The 17252-nt window shown below is 31.8% G+C and overlaps 1 protein-coding gene across 1 annotated transcript in view; it reads left to right on the forward strand.

Moving 5' to 3' along the window:
- The window catches only part of LOC106466797, a 124056-nt gene that overhangs the window by 2121 nt on the left and 104683 nt on the right, over positions 1 to 17252 (forward strand). The window contains exons 2-5 of the mRNA XM_013927100.2: positions 1477 to 1581; positions 5907 to 6373; positions 13347 to 14295; positions 14568 to 14666. Coding sequence (XP_013782554.2) covers positions 1477 to 1581; positions 5907 to 6373; positions 13347 to 14295; positions 14568 to 14666 — 1620 coding nt within the window. The remainder of the gene's footprint in view (positions 1 to 1476; positions 1582 to 5906; positions 6374 to 13346; positions 14296 to 14567; positions 14667 to 17252) is intronic.

Below are 17252 nucleotides of genomic sequence, written 5' to 3' on the forward strand. Positions count from 1 at the left end.
TATATATATATATATATATATATATATATACTCTTAGAAGCTGTAAGGGAATTGTGTTACCTGAAACTTATTTCAGTTTTTTATGTTTTTAGCATATTCATTGTCACTATTTTGATACTTATTATTTCTTCAGATAATGTACAATTAGACTTGTAACTTATTTAGTTTTCATATTATATTTCGAGGCATGGAATGCACTAAGAAAGTGGTATTTGACAGAAATTTATTGTAATAACCTTATATGGTATAAAGAATACTTTCAACACTTTTTTTTTTCACAGAACAGTATTGTTACCAAAACTTCTGTAAGTTCTGGTGTTTATAGGGTCACATTCTCTACATTACTTTCAACTGGTGCACTCTTTATGATATAAAGTCTTCTGGGCCAATGGGTTTAACCAGAAAAAGCATTGGCACATTAAGATGTACATTGATTTTTTAAGTTTTTGCATGAGTATTTTAAATTCAATTTTTAAGTTTTTTTTGTACTAAAATAAACAAATCAATTATCATTACTCATACTTATAGAAAAGAAGAGATTATCATTGATCTTATCACCTTCCACACAATAAGCTCATTTTGTTTAAACAATATGATATATTTTTGGAAGGTAACTGATTATATTTTCTCATAGCAGTCTGGTAGGAAAAGGAGTAATTTTTCAATTTGATCACTGACTTCTCATTATTCTCCTTAACAACTTATATGCTCAGATCCACCATTACTAACCATTTTCAATGCCATTTTCTTTATATTTGATGATTATCTACCATATTTTGAACTATGAATCACTTGGTTCTGAAGTTAAATATTCTAGGCATATGGTTTTGTATGATACATATGAAAAAAATCCAACACGGAAGGAAATTAATGCTGAGTTTTTCTCCTATTATACATGTTGTATGTAGTTGGATCATTTAGAAAAAAACAAAAACATTAACAACTATTATTTAAAATAAAAAGTCACCAATATGTACATATTGGATACAAAGATATTATTGGTGTGAAAGATGTGGATAATTTTAATTCTACCACATTTGGACTAACATACATCTTGTACCATCTTCATATCATAATAAGGCTACAGAAATCTTGCTAAATGTGTTTCTCAATTTTGTATTTGGTATCATGTACTTACTGTAATTATTTAAAATAAGAAGTCACCAATATGTATATATTGGATACAAAGATATTATTGGTGGGAAAGATGTGGATAATTTTAATTCTACCACATTTGGACTAACATACATCTTGTACCATCTTCATATCATAATAAAGCTACAGATATCTTGATAAATGTGTTTCTCAATTTTGTATTTGGTATCATGTACTTATTGTGATGATTTTTAACTCAATGATCATAAATATTTGAAAGAACACAGTTTTTCTATTCTGTTAGTAGCATAGACATTGGAAAAATCTGGATAGAATGTAACTTCTATGAGTCAGTTTATAGTATTTTTTAATTTTGATTAGGGTTACTTCAAATTGAAGGAGAGAGTGATAACATAGTTGTCTTGGACCAAGATTTATCAAACGAAGGTAGAAGGTGGGGTGGCTTGCATTTCAGAAATTCCTCAGGTAAATGCTCTTGTTTTCATAAACAGGAAATTCACTTACTAATGAGAACTTTAGGAATGTAAAATTGTTGTGCAATATATCTGATATAAAGCTTTTTATCAATAAAAGCAGAGGCTAATGATAGGTTTACTACAGTACAGCATTTTTTAAAGTCTAATCATATTCAATAGCATAAGTCTTAGATAATTACTGGGTAAGTTATTGTTTTAAAATGAAATATTAAATAGAAAAATCAGGATTTAGCTTAATAGTATTTTTACTTTGCCAATCAAATGCAGAGTAATGATAGAATACAAAATTTTAATATAGTGTTGGGTTTAATTGAAACCAATGTTTTTTCATATTTCTGAGGAATATATAATACATCAAAGGAGAGTTTTTAAAGAATATAGTTTCTAATTTTAAACTTTTAACTGAATATGTGAGGAGTCAGTCCAATGGACCAACCCTGTATTGTAGAAGGAATATCGACTATGATATGAACTTTACTTTTACTGTTACTTCAAGCTTGGAGTAAAAATATACAAATAAGTTTTGCACAACAGTCAGTTGTGTTACAATTTCTGTACTCAAGATATGTGCTGTGAATTGATGATGTCATTCTGATTCATACCAACAAGTTGGAATGCAGGGTGATATTTGTGTGTAGAATAAAATACTTTTGTTCAAAGTACAGTTTTCACATTATATTTACATAATTTCTAGAACTTCTGAAATGTATATCTATAGTGTTTTTCAGTATCCCTGTACGTTGTATCTTGTATTTACTTTTTTCTACCATGAGCTGTTATTAAGTCAGAAGTGTAGGGTAAAATATGTAGTTGATAACTGTGATATTGAATATTTAAAAGATCATAACATTTCACTTTTGCCGTCACTCGTGTACATAGGGATAAAGCAAAGTCATATTTCTTGAAGTATGTGTGATTATAGAATATTGCAACATCATCTTGTAACCATCTGCAGTTCTTTTATAAAGGATTTTAGTGTAGTAACAGTTCTGTTGATTTTCTCAGGAGGAAAGCAATGGTGACTTTTAGAAGGTTCATGGTCAATAAAATTTTATATTCATTAAACTATTTTACATAAAAACATTGAAATTATTTACTTATTATTACAATATGAACTTGTCACACTTGTAGTTAATTTTATCAATTTTAAACCTAAGTATTATACTCATAGTGAGCAAATTTATGTCCACACCTTGATCCACATATAAACATAAAATTAATGCTCAAGACTGAATGAAAAAATTATCATTTGAGAATTTTGTTCTTTTACATTTATCATTAAAAAAAGTATACTCTGTGATATAGCTATAAAATTTGGATCCTCAATCAAAACTTCAATTTTATTGCATTTTAGAAGACTTGTGAAGTTATTCATTTGAAAATATTGTTGCGTCAGCGAGGTCACGTGACTCGTTCTCTCGAACCTTCGGGAATTGTCGGAAGATTACTAGATATAGGGTAGTCTGGTATATATATAAGAGGGTGACAACGTGACGCAATAGTGTGTGTGTGTAGGTAGTGAGTAATTGAACTGCAGTCAGAAGTATTGTTGACGTTCGTTGATATAGCATTTGTTATAGAGCAACTGTTGAAAATAAGTGTATCGTAAAGTTGTATTCGGAAAGAATAAACCAGTTTTATTAAGTAAGGACTTGTGTCGCTAAAGTTTCGTCGGAACGAAGTTACGGAAAATCAATTAACAAACGGAGATGTAACAATATATTAGGTCTTCAAGAAATTTATGTCACTTTTTTTTTATATGAAAAAACCTGAACAATTTTTATATATCAAAACAAAACATTTATTAAATGAAGTAGTCTCCATTCTTATTGATGATATTTGTCCATCATACAATCAGGTTGGTTGTTAATGCCCTGATTAAAGAAATCACTTGCCTTTGAAGCAAAAAACATGTTGATGTCTTCTTTAACACCTTCCACATTTGCATACATTTTCCAATTAAGATGGTATGGCAGTGAACAAAAAAAGATAGTAATCTGATGGTGCCATATCTGGAGAATATGGTGGATGGGGAAGAACTTCCCAACCCAACTCCATAATCTTTTGTTGCATCAAATGTGCCACATGTAGACATGCATTGTTGTGGAGAAGAAGAACACCTTTCTGATTAACAAGTGAAGGGCATTTCTGATAAAGGGCTTGATTTAAACGTTCCAGTTGCTGCATTGACAGGTCGCTGTGAATTCAGGAGTTCGAAATTAATTACTCTTTTGATGTCCCACCAAATGCAAAGCATTACTTTTTGTGGATGGAGTCCAGGTTTTGGAGTCAGAAGTGGTTTTGTCTAGGACTGAGCTATTGTTTTTGGCATTTAATATTTGCATAGAGAATCCATTTCGAAATGAATTACTCTTTTGATGTCCCACCAAATGCAAAGCATTACTTTTTGTGGATGGAGTCCAGGTTTTGGAGTCAGAAATGGTTTTGTGTAGGACTGAGCTATTGTTTTTGGCATTTAATATTTGCATAGAGAATCCATTTTTCATCACCGTTGACAGTTCTGTCCAAATGGCAGTGGATAATGTTGACTTACTGCCTTCCCTCTAGTCTATCAGTTCAAAGTTAGGGATGGCTGGTGAAAATAACCCTTGTCTAGCTTTGTATAAAGTTCATCAAACGAATATACATAAACTTATCCATTTGATCTTCAGCTTAAAGATGTGATTTTGCTTTCATTTGTCAGAAACTTTGATCACATTTTAGCCTTTATGGAGTATTTATATTGGATATATCATAACGTTTTTTTAGTATGGGGTTGGAGAGATAATAAGGGTGAAGTCAAATCATCTTGCATAAGTTTAACAGACCCATTGTAATAACAGCCTTTATTTTTCAAATACATAATACACTATCAGAACCTTTCTAACAAACAAACAGTTATATATGTGATTTCTCACAGATTACCAACAGAGCAGAGAAGTTAGACCTGCTAAGAACAGGTGGTTTCAGATTAGAAGCTGTAACAAATATAGGTTCTGAAGCAAGAGACAAGACTCAAGTTTCATACAAAAAGCAATATTTAATCACTATTAATAATTCAATAACCAATGAACAATACAATACTTGATAATATGCTGAAAAATTGGGCAAGTTAATCTATATGTACCTTAGAATGAAAAGTATAAGATTAGCAAGAACTATAATGAATACCTTAATAATAAATCAGGTTCTTGCTAGTGCATGTCCTTCCCCCTGTAACTCAAATTATAGCAAAAGTAAATACTAAAAAAATCAGCTTCAAGTTAAGTTTAAGGATGTTACTGTAAAGTTCAAATCATTATGTGAAATCTAAGTTCTTTGCTGGATTTCACCAAAGCAATTTCACTCAACAAATGATTCTAATAGTGGTGGAGCCAATACTATACTAACAATAACAACACTTCACACATAATATGAAACAAAGTCTAAAATCTTTTTACTTATGATATATGTAGAAAACAAAAATGAAAGTGAATGCTTACTCATGCTTTGACAAGTAGAAGTTAAAGTTAAGATTAAATATTTTGTTTACAGAAGACAAATGCTAATGCTGCACTCTTTAAGAGTTCTTATTAAGTAGAACAAAAGGAAAGACTAACTTGTTACATAGAACTCTAATGCAAGAACATTAAGAGTTTCTGCTGAAAGATTAAAAGAAACTGAAAGTAACCACGAATCTGAACTCCCTAGTAAAATATGAGCTTAAATACCTAATTATTCTTAACTCTGTAGCATACTCAAGTCCACACTGTGCACTAATTACCTCTCTTGGCTAGTGGGACATCTGCGAAATAGGGGCATTACTGTCTACAACTAGTACCTGATTTGCTAACAAGCTGCTATTTCCACACAAGTCCCAACTTAGAGAAAATTTAAATTAATAACTCATTTGAATGCCTAACTGTTTTATAAAAGGGAATTATGGAAAAAAAAAATTGAAAATTTTACTTTTATCTAAAGGGGGTGGAAAACATATAGTATGTAGATATACTATACATATCTTTCAGTACTTTTATTTATTATTTATAATACATCCAATCATAATATTGAGTATAGTTGTACTCACAGCCATTTTTTTGCTGATGATATTGATAATTATTTGAAGTGAAATATCAAGTTTAGTAATATTTTAGTGATCAATTAAAAAATTGATTAATTCAAAAAATAAAATGAAATTATTTAGGTTTTTAAATAAATCTAATTTGAACTACAAGATACTTTTGCTATATTTTGAGGTTTAAAACATATTTATATGGTTAGTAAATTAAATGAAAACAACTTTTAAACTAAAATATTTTTTTGTTTTTTCTATAGAAAGCTGCATTGTGATGGGCTGCAATATTACTGGTGCCTTAATAGGGATCAAAGCAACTGGTTATTTACCAAATATTACAAATACTGTGGTTAATAATTGTGGTGTAGGACTACAAGCCTCCCTACAAACATCCAGAGATACTGTTCTTTACAATTCAAGTTTTTTGAGCAATGATGGGATTGGTGTCAGCATTACAGTAGAAGAACTGACATCAGAAGTCAACATTTGTCTGTCTCACTCAGTCATCCGCCAAAACTCCAAAGGGCTTTTCTTAGATGTCAGCTCTACTAAAAATGTCCAATTTTTGGTAGAATATAGTGAGATCATCAATAATACTAACCTGGGATTCTCAGTAGCTATTCCTCATGGTCAATTTTTGCTGACTGATTCTGTTTTGGAAATTGGCCATCAATACGTATATGGTGCTAACTTGGGAAAAATAATCTCAGAACAAGACTATAATTTTGTAAGTATTTTGTTGAGGTGAAGGGATTTACCTTTCTCATATTACCAGTATAGTGTGTATATTTAATTTATCTAAGCTCTAATCTAGAACTCACTAAATCCAGTTCTAAATTCAACCTGAGATGCTACTTTCTATAGCAGATTCAATCAAGAAACTTATGTATTGTTTCATCAGATAATTTTATTGTATGTATTATATATATATATATATATATGTAGAAAACTGTTAATTGTCTGATTGATCAGCTACAGAGAGAAAGTGATTTTCAAATGCAATTTTAAGTGAGATTACTCTATTTTTGAGGAAAGTAGACTTTTGGGGAAGGCAAAGATTTGCTAGTGAAGTTCTGTTTTTGTTTTACTTTGTTCTTCTACTGCTCTTGCTGTGTGTTTATCCAGGTCTGTTTGTTTATTTATCAGCAAAAATGTATTTTTCATTTTCCTTATTTAAATACAACTTGTTTTTATAATTCCTTTTTTTTATTATTTCATTGTACTTTAGAATACAGTAGCCCCTTCAATAGAATTATCAGGCAGCATTTTATTTTCACTTCTTTTTCTACAGAAAATAAGACGTATTTTGATTTTGAGTTTCTTTACTATGTCTTGTCTATTTTAATTTACTTTCATATACTAAATTCCTGACCTATATTTTGTGGAGATCAGGTAACTGTGTTCTTGTTTTATCTTTGAATTACTACACTACTATGTCAGTACAATCCTTAATCTTTAAATCACTTGAAATGTTTACTTATAATTATGTTGTGATTGTCACATTATTTCCTAGAAAATATAAGGCTTGGATTATTATGAGCAAAAATGATTCAATGAGTTTTAATTCAATAACACATGGCTATTTACCAAATATGACATACTATTGTTGGTAATTATGGTATAGAATACTACTATTTAACAATGGTATTAATAGCATAAGTATTACGTTGGAAGACTTTTTTTTTTACATCCACATCTTATCCATATACTTTTGAGAAGATATTTTCAGTTACTGTAGACCTTGGGATGATTTCAAAAAGTGGCAAAAAATTATTGTAAGTTATAAACATTAATAATTTTACTACCCATTCATTTACTTATGATCAGTTTTTTGTATAGTTCTGCATTTATGCACAGTGTCTTAGATTGTATTTTGTCAAATTATATTTTTCCTTTTATTTATGTCAGTTTTATGGGCCAGATTCTTTACAGTAGGGGTCTGTGACTTGTTGACAATACATTTTAACAATAAATGGACAGCACATAATCCACTTGTTTTAAAATAATTTATTCAAAACAAGTCAAACTTATGTACAAAACTTTGTCACAATATTGGTTATCACAGTTGTATCCAGAGCTGTAAGTAATTGTCTCTTTTTTTGTCACAGTCCATACAGGTGGGTTCAATTACTTTAGAACACTCTATCTCTATTATTATAATACAAGCTGTGAAACTCAGTTTAGAAATTGCCCATTATGGTTAAACTGATATGCATTCTAACTTCACTTTACTTTCTCTTTCTTTAACTTACTCACTTAACTTGGTCGCCTATATATATTGCCCAATTGAGGCATAGAACTTTCTACACACTATGAGATGTTAAGAAGGTATGAGTAATGTGACATTGATTCACAACAATGGAACTAGACAACAAATGATTCATAAACAGTTACGTTAGCAAACTTGTGATAAATTATCACTTCTAGAAATTCTAAATTTAACTCTCGTGCTTTATAGCAATCTAAATCATAACTCTCATATTAAATTTAAATGAAACAGTCATGTATACCTAACAATAAGCCCCTCTTCAAGAAAAATATTTACAATATTTTTTTACACTATGCATAAAGACTGGTTTCAGGTCATACACAAATTCTTCTCATATAGTCTACACCAATATTTGCAGTTCACTTGTTGGTCTCTCATCACATCTAGTAGGGCTTCACATTGACAGGATTCTTTGTTGTAGTCCACTGCAGGGTGAGTTTGTTGTTGCCTAGAAGTAGCAGAACCAAAACCTTCTGTCCGACCTTGAAACGTCGCTCCTTGGCCTTCTTGTCATAGAAGTACTTCTGATTGCCTTAAGATGCATACAAGCTCTCTTAAGAAAATTTACAGGTATCTTCCAGTCAGTTTCTGAGGTCTAACATATACTTGTATGTATTCCTCACTTCTGACTCTTCTTCTCCTGTCCACAGCTCTTTCAATATTTGCATCGGACCTTGTACTGTTCTTCTGTACAGAAACTTGAAGGGTGAAAAACCCATATTTGCTTGTGGGACTTCTCGGTAAGCAAATAATACTGCCTGCATGTACCTGTCCGAATCACATGGTTTTCTCCTGGCACAAAGTCCATTACATCTAAGGTTGTATGGGGTCATAAAGAGTTGGCTAGTGCTGATGAGTCTGCACATCTCTTGCATCAGTTATGAAGTATATTGGGTCCCTTTGTCACTCAGGACTTCTTTTGCAGAGCCTACTCTGCAGAACACTTCCAGGAGGACTTCTGCTACTCTCTCTGTCTCTATCTTAAGCAGTGCTATAGCTTATGGATAATGTGTCGCATAGTCGACTACTGTCAGCACATATCAGTTGCCCTTGTCAAAAACAGGTGCTAATTGTCTGATCAAGTCCATAGCTACTCTGCTGGACAGCTCTTCTATGAGAGGCATCTCACCCAGTGGCACCTTGGCTACCTTCACTCTAGGTATTGTCTTTTGGCAGATGTCAATGGAAGTTGCTGGTGATTCTGTCTGCCATCATCTTTGCTTGTTGGTGTCCTCCCACAATCGACTCATGAGCCAGCTTCATCACTTGAGTCCAGTATTCTGTTGGTACTATGATCTGTTTAACTTCCCCAGTAGAACTACCATGATAGATCTGGTACAACATTCCCTTTTGATCCTTTAGTCTGTAGATCCTTGGCACTGTCCCAAAGTTTCTGCAGTAAAGGGTATTTCTTCTGTACTTCCTTCAGTTCCTGTAGATGTACGTTCTACATACATCAATCAGCACACACACAGATGTATCTTGCTTGTCATCTTGTAATCAGATACTAGACTGGTTCTCATGGCTGCACTACTGCACTCAGTGTCTCATAAAACTTTCACTTTCTTGTCCCCAACATAGCCTTCACCTACTGGTATGATGTGATTTGTTGGTATCTTTTCATGTTTGTCACAGGATCCAATCACCACTGGCACTGTTCATCCATTTGCTAACTTTAGCTGACTATCAATCATGCACTGTTTAGTCCTGGAGATATTACTTTCTTTTTGTGTTGTCTCTGTTCTGTTTATTCTGGCAGCAGCATCCATGGTGATAGTCATTCTTTTCATGTTTCTTGCCAGCACCATCTTTGTAGGTAGCTCTAGCTGCTTTATGTTGACATTTCTGCTGTTGCTTGTTGGTAACAGACTTGCATTTTCTTGAAATGTGTCCCATTTATAATAAGCATAGCATCTCTTTGCTTTCTGTTGAGATTTCTGCTGTTGCTTGTCAGTGACAAATTTACACTCATTTGCAATGTGCCCCATTTTATAACAAATATAGCATCCGTACTTCCATTTGTCTGTTAACCTCTTGTCACTTTTGGTAGACTCTTGCTTCTGGTCAGCCACCACTGGTTTGATGTTAACTGGATATTTTTGAACTTGCCAGTTATAATCCCTCCATGGGCTTCCATATACTGTTCTGCCAGCATGATCATCTCCTCCATGTCTTTTGGTGCTCTTTCCTTTAGGAATAGTGACATGTCAGTTGAGCACTTGATCATGAACTGTTCACATATTAGTAGATCTGCCAGTCCCACAAAACTGTTGTCATACTTGGTCATGTTAGTCCATCTTGTGATGTATCACTGTAGACATGCCACAAAATGAAATACAGTTTCTCCAGTGTCAGGTATGACTTCTCTGAACTTCCAATGAAAACCTTACTCAGTAAGTTCATAGCATTTCAGCAAGGCCACTTTTAACTTGACATCTTCTGATGTCATGCCTGCATACAATTGTAGGCCTTTTTCTGTGAGAAGTGGGCTGAGACAGACTGCTCTGTTGCTTTCATACCAGTTCTGACTTTTGGCATATCCCTCCAGGAAAGCATCCATGTGATCTTTCTGTTTATTAAATGTGGGCAGCTTGGGTCAGCTGACCCTAACTCCATTGTCATTCTTGGGTCCTTCCTCTTTCTGTTGGGTGAGCTTTGCAATCTCAGTTTGTGCTCATATTTTATTTCCAATCTCTCGTCTCTCTCATTTTCTTCTTTCTCCATTTGTGCTCTTAATCTCTCTCTCTCTCTATTTCTAGTCTCTCCTTTTTTTCTTTCAGTCTTTCTCTTTCCTGTTCTTCTTTTAGTCTTTCTTCCTCTCTTCACTGCCTATGCTCATCTTTCTCTAGGTCTTGTTGTTATTCAACAAACTCTCATAGATCACCATCTTTTAACCCAAGTCGCTCACCTCTCTCTATTCATTTATCAAAATCAGTCGACATGGTTATATAGCATGATTGTAACCCCTGCACTATTTTCACCACCATTATAGTTGTGTATACTTCTGCTGTTGTTCATGCCTTCTTTTACTGTCTTTTACCACTGTATAATCATGGCTGGCTTACCAAATGTCAAGTTTTTATAGGGCCAGATTCTTTACAGTACGAGTCTTGACTTGTCGACAGTGGCATAACTATGCCAATGCAGTGGCATTGGGGCCCATATCTGAAAGGGGCCCAAACAGATATATCAATAGTAAAAATAAAAACATTGAAAATATATAAACATTTATGCACCTGTACAACATTTGTTTTTTACGTTTGAACAAAACTGCCAAAAGATGGTGCAAAAATATCAGTTGTGGCACTTGTAGATTTATTAATATTATTTTTAGATTATTTGTTTGTTTGTACTGTACTAATTCTGTGTTATTAAATAAATACATATCAATACATCAATTATTAATTTATATATTTTATTTTGGCTTTATAACCTTTATTAACACCCATTAACAACAACAACAAAAAGTAAAATAATTACATCTAGGTTGAGGTAATGGTAAGGGCCTGCACCTGAAAGGGACCCTTCTGAAAATATATTTGTATACACTCTGCATGTGTGTGCATAATATATCGATTCTGAGAGAAATGCTCTGGCTGAGCATTTTGTATAAAATGTGTTGTTAAACTTGATCTATGATTGCATAGTTACGCCACTGCTTGTTGGCAATAAATTTCATCAATAAATGGACAGTGAACTGTGTGCTAGCACGTCTTTATTGGAGATACATTTCTTAGTTTTTCTTTTCATTTAACTTTTGTTTTGTTGGCTTTTTCTTATTTACAGGTTTGATCACTCACTAACCACTAAGGTGGTCTACAATCAATATGCTGATATCAGAAAAAAAAAGAACTTTTTATTTTTTTCAGCATCACCATTTTCTTGACTTCAGAAGTTTATTGAACTCACCTTTTTGGAGGGGTTTAGAATTATAGATGATGCCTCTATATTGTCATGTTCTATGTGAAAAATTAAAACTTAGCAACAGATCAGTTTTGTCTGATGAGATTTCCTTTGCTTTCATCATCTGAACATTTCCCCCTCAAGACTGGGAAGCATCTGCTGAGCATAAATGAAGGTTCTTATCATCTGATACAAATTTTCTTCATCTTTGTCAGGTTTTTGTGTTAACCTTTATGTTGTCCTTTGATAGTGACCTTTATATTACCTGTGACTTACAAGTGTTGATTGTCTCATTTTAACCATTTTGTGTGTTGGTTATAAATACTTTGATTAAAATTATTACCAGTGTATTACATTGTCTCTTCACCTATTTTTGTTTGTAGCTTTTACTCCAAAATGTTCACCTTTTTTTCCATTTTTTGAAGTTTGTTAGGTCAAAAAATCTATTTATTTATTTTTCTTCTTAAGTTTTCTTTTCTGAGACAGTTGTGGAGTTAACTCTTTCCTCTTGAGATAAAATTGCTCTGGCTTTCTCTTTTGTTGTCTAATTCAATGCAAAAGTCAGAATTTTTTTAAGAATATAATTTAAAGATTATTTATGTGAACTTTCAAATTTTCAAGTGTCTTTCCAATTTCTCATTTGGAGGCTCAGGGAAAGTTATCTTGTGGCATTGATGAATGTTTTAGTGATACAGACAGTTATGTATATACCTGTTTTGGTGATACAGACAGTTATGTATTCCTTTTATACTTCATTTTTCTGATTGGGATTCTGTTTCTCTTAAGGTATATGTAGGTATTTGTAGAGAATTTTGTAGTATAACACTGAGTCATAGCTTCTTAGTAATCTAAAAAAGCCAGATGTGGCAGAATTACCAATAAATTTTTACTATTTATAAGTCTTATTTACTCTTTAATCTATCTATTTTCTCTCTAAATCTGGTGGTTTTATACAAGAGATTTTATGATTATTTAGCCGATTTGCATTTAGTAACTCACCTGAGGGTTATGTTATAGAATAAAGTTATCCCCAACTGTGATAGTGATAAAACCTTTTTCCTAAAATACAACATCACAATAGTGTCAACAAATACTGTTTTTCTGGACAGTCTACTTAACTTGTGCATGCCTGGACTGTGTGCTCATCTGACTTATTTTCATGGCTTGAGAAGGATTGTGCATTCATTTCCTACTTTTGTAGAATTATAGAATTATTGCTTCACATTCTTTCAAAAGTATTTTATATTAGTTTAAGTCTCCATATTTAGTATTCAAATATGTTTCAATTTGTGGATAAGCACAACCCTCTCCATTTTCCGTTAGTCTGAATGTTTCAATAGGAATAAAAATCTTGGAACTTAGCATTTATGTAGAGGTCCTGCTGCACATAATGGTAGTGGGGTAGTATAGAATGTCTTTTTTTTCTACTTATTTTAAATTAATATTAATTTCATTATTTATACTAATTCTAAGCAAATTATACAGCTTGCAAATCTAACTAAGCTTTTTCATTGATTGTTTTACACAGAGTTCTGCTATCAAGAATACAGTGTTCCTCATGAGAACTGGATATCATTCATATTTCTTGAGAATTATTAGTAAAACAAAATCACAAGATGTTTATGATTGGTTAATTGAAAACTGCACTTTTGTAAGTATGCTTGGTACATATGGAAACATTTATTCTTTCCTGTCCTTCGAAGGGAGAAACAGTTACCAGAATGTTACCTTGATAAACAACACTTTCTTAGGTTTAACAAGTCATGCTATATCATTCAATGATGCATCTGTGGGAGGAGTCACAAAAATTGAAAGAAATTTTATCAATGGATCAGAAACTGCCATATATATAAATTTTAATGCATACTATTTCCAAAATTATGGACATGAAATTGTTATACAGCATAATTACTTCACTAATTTGAGCAAACCGAAAGCAATCTCAATAACTAACACTAATAGTTATTATTTTTTTAAAACCTTTGTGGTGTTTTCTTATAATGCCCTTTTCAACAATAGTGCTGATCCACTATTATACCTGGAAAATGTAAATGTTACACTTGGCCCATGTAATTTGTTTAATAGTAATGAAGCTGATTATCTGGTGAAGGTGGGGCCTTATTTTCATAATTTTAGAGTAATAGATGCTACTGGAAATTGGTGGGGTTCCCCAAATTTCATTGACTTTTCCCCTCGTATCAATGACAATCGTTATGACCCTTCAAAACCAAAAGTTGCCCTCTTACCCTTTCTGCAGTCTGAAAATTGTACAGGAATATCTTCTGAGCAAAGTAACTCCTTCTTCTTTGATGAAACCACAATTGGAGGAGAAATTATAGAAAATATTACAGTGTTGGATAACAAAGAAGAACCATACTCTGTCATTGTGTCCATTGTGATTCCAGAGAATAAGACACTTATCATTAAGCCTGGAGTAACGCTGGAATTTCATCAAGGAACTTCTCTTTACATTAATGGTAAGCTATTGAGACCCAATGTAAAATCATTGTGATATTTTACCCAGTATACACACACCTACATATTTACTTTTGTGAAAACTATCATTTTCTTATTAGTTATGAAATGACAATCTTTAAGAGAAATAATTAGTTTAATTTTTTCTAACAACAATTGCATTTTATTAGTAATCCCAAATGTGTTACATAAAATTTCTTTTGATCATCTTTGATAAGAAATATTTTTGGAGAGTAAATTATGTGATCAGTTTTTTCTTGTTCTTGCTAATTAGGTATCCTTCAAGCTATTGGAGAACAAGATTATCATATAGTCTTACAAAATAAAGCAGATGATAGTTTTTGGTTTGGCCTGAAGTTTCATGAAGCCAATGGTGAGCTCTTTTTTATTCCATTTCTTTGCACTTTGATAAACTTCCTTCTTTTTGTTTTCTTCAATATGTATTTTCTCTGAAACGTTTGTTATCATTCTCACAGTTCCATCTGTTAACTTTCTGTTGTTTGAAATTCCAGTTTTTTAAAATACTTTCTGGTTTTTCTTACTGTGTAATTACAATTTATATTAAAGAGGTGCTACATGAGCTTTAGAAAACTTAGGATTAAAAAGGTTGATATTTATAATATTTTTTTTACAAGTTCACTCTTGTTAGTGGTCATCAAAATAGTATCATCATCTTCTAAATTTTATAATGGTCAAATGGCACCCCTTTCTTAAAAATTGTAAGCAACTGCAGAAAACTTAATATTTATTTTAATTCAGTAAATCCTATAATGCAAGTAACTATTTAAAAATTTAAAAAAAAGGATCATCTGTTTCAACTAGGCTATGAGATTACAGAAGAAAATCGTATTATCTTTACTTATTAGAAGAGAATTGAAAAATGATCGCTTTTTTGTTATTTAACAAGTCACTCAGAAAGTGAAATAATGTTTAGTACAAACATTTTTTTAAGATATGTATAAATATTTCATGGTCTTCAAAGTAAGAAATAACCAAAATAATCAACCCTGCAAAATGTATGATATAATAAAAAATTTAAACCACCATAGAATACAAATTCTTATTAACTTAAATTTTGACTTCTTTTTTTTTTCACTACAGAGTTGATTCTTTACAGATTTTACATGCAACTTTTATTTGTTGGTTGGACAGTTTTCATTAATCTAGTGAAAATAGCTTTGTGAGGCCCAAATTGGTAACCACTGGCAATATGTTACAACTACAAGTGAAACACCAAATTTACCTACATGCTCTGTGAAGTAATCCAATTTTTAAAATAATTGGATAGACCATGTGGTTCCTATATATTAAAAATAAGTTATCATTTGTATAAATTGTAGGTTTATCTATCAATTTGTCTGTCTATCTAAAAAAAAAGGATTAAGATTTTTGTGATTAATTTGTTCTCCATCAAACGGACAACAAAGTTGAAATTGAATTTCATTGTAGGAACATCATTTGTTCATTGAATGCACTTTAATAAGTCAGTTCCATTGACAATTTAACACTAGTCACAACCTGAAGAACATGGGTAACATCAAGCTCAATTGAACAGACAGAGGTTTCCATTGATTGTAAAAATTAATACCATGTTTGGAAAAAAAGATATACTCAATAATAACTATGTCTATCTTCAGCATTAATGCTGTCTGTCAGCAGAGCTTACTTCCAGTCTTTAGACAGGTGATGTTATGGAGGATTCTTTTCCATAACCTCAGTCTACATAACCACAATCATTTTAACATTGTGTGGCAAGGCTTTCAAGGAGGTGTAACATAGATCATAGCCATTATGGAATGTTTACTATTCAAGGTATTTGATCACAAACTGACAATATGACTCCAGCCATCAATATATATTGATTGCACAGCAAAATTATCTTAAAATTTGAGTGATCAGGAAAAAATTATATAAGCAAATTATAATATTTATAGACAAAATGAAAGTTCTGTCTTTCCAAATGGACAGCACATGCAAGATGACCCAAAAGGGCAGTACATATTTATTTGAGAGAATGGGAAATATATATATATATATATATATATAACTAATTGCATACAAGTTATACAAATCATATTAAGTAATTGCCTTTTCCATTTTTTTGAAGTAGTATATTTGATGACAATATTATGATTTTTTTTAAAGTTAAGCGTGCAGAGATAACTAACTACATGTCAATTACAGAATAACTATGGGCAAGTAAAACAACCATCTTGTTATAATTTAACATCAACATTGTAGCAAAACTTGTAATACAAATACCATTGATATGTACAATAAAACAGGAGATTTTAATATTTAGTTTATTTTTATATACATCATGTTTTAAATGTGTAAATTATGATGTATGTTTTATATTATTAGTAATTCAGCAGGATTTATTTGCACATTATGCTGTCATATATGTTTAGTTTTATGATAATTCAAGAATAAATCTTGTACACATTTACTTGATTTTTGGCAAAACAAGATTTTTGAGGATCTGGTATGTGAAAGGACAATTATAGAGATTTGTAACGGTAGAATAAAGAGACAAGACACAAGTATAAAGTGGAAATGAAAGTGAAATACTTTATTACAGGAAATGTAGTAATGAGAATATAAAAGAATATGAAAATACTATATCCTTACTCCCCTTTAATGTATATGTTTCATATCTACAACATTTTTCTAAGTTCCAGTTTGGAACACACTAAATCTGGTTGATAGCATGTGCTAAGTTGAGATTGAGGTTTTACTGTGGTATTATCAGGTGCACCAATTTCTTCCAAAATTGATCTGGTAGGCTCTGCAAAATGAAGTTTAACAGAAAATGCTTTATGGAATAGATCTGAAATCCCTGACTTTGATTGACTTTTGAAAATGAAAGATACTGCACGCAGTGCACAATAAAATGAAACAATCTTGGTTCAGCACTAAAACAAACAATCAAAAATGTGCATTGACAAAGGATGGTGCC

This window comes from Limulus polyphemus, unplaced genomic scaffold (genome assembly GCF_000517525.1).
Source record: "Limulus polyphemus unplaced genomic scaffold, Limulus_polyphemus-2.1.2 Scaffold2383, whole genome shotgun sequence".
Classification (NCBI taxonomy): domain Eukaryota; kingdom Metazoa; phylum Arthropoda; class Merostomata; order Xiphosura; family Limulidae; genus Limulus; species Limulus polyphemus.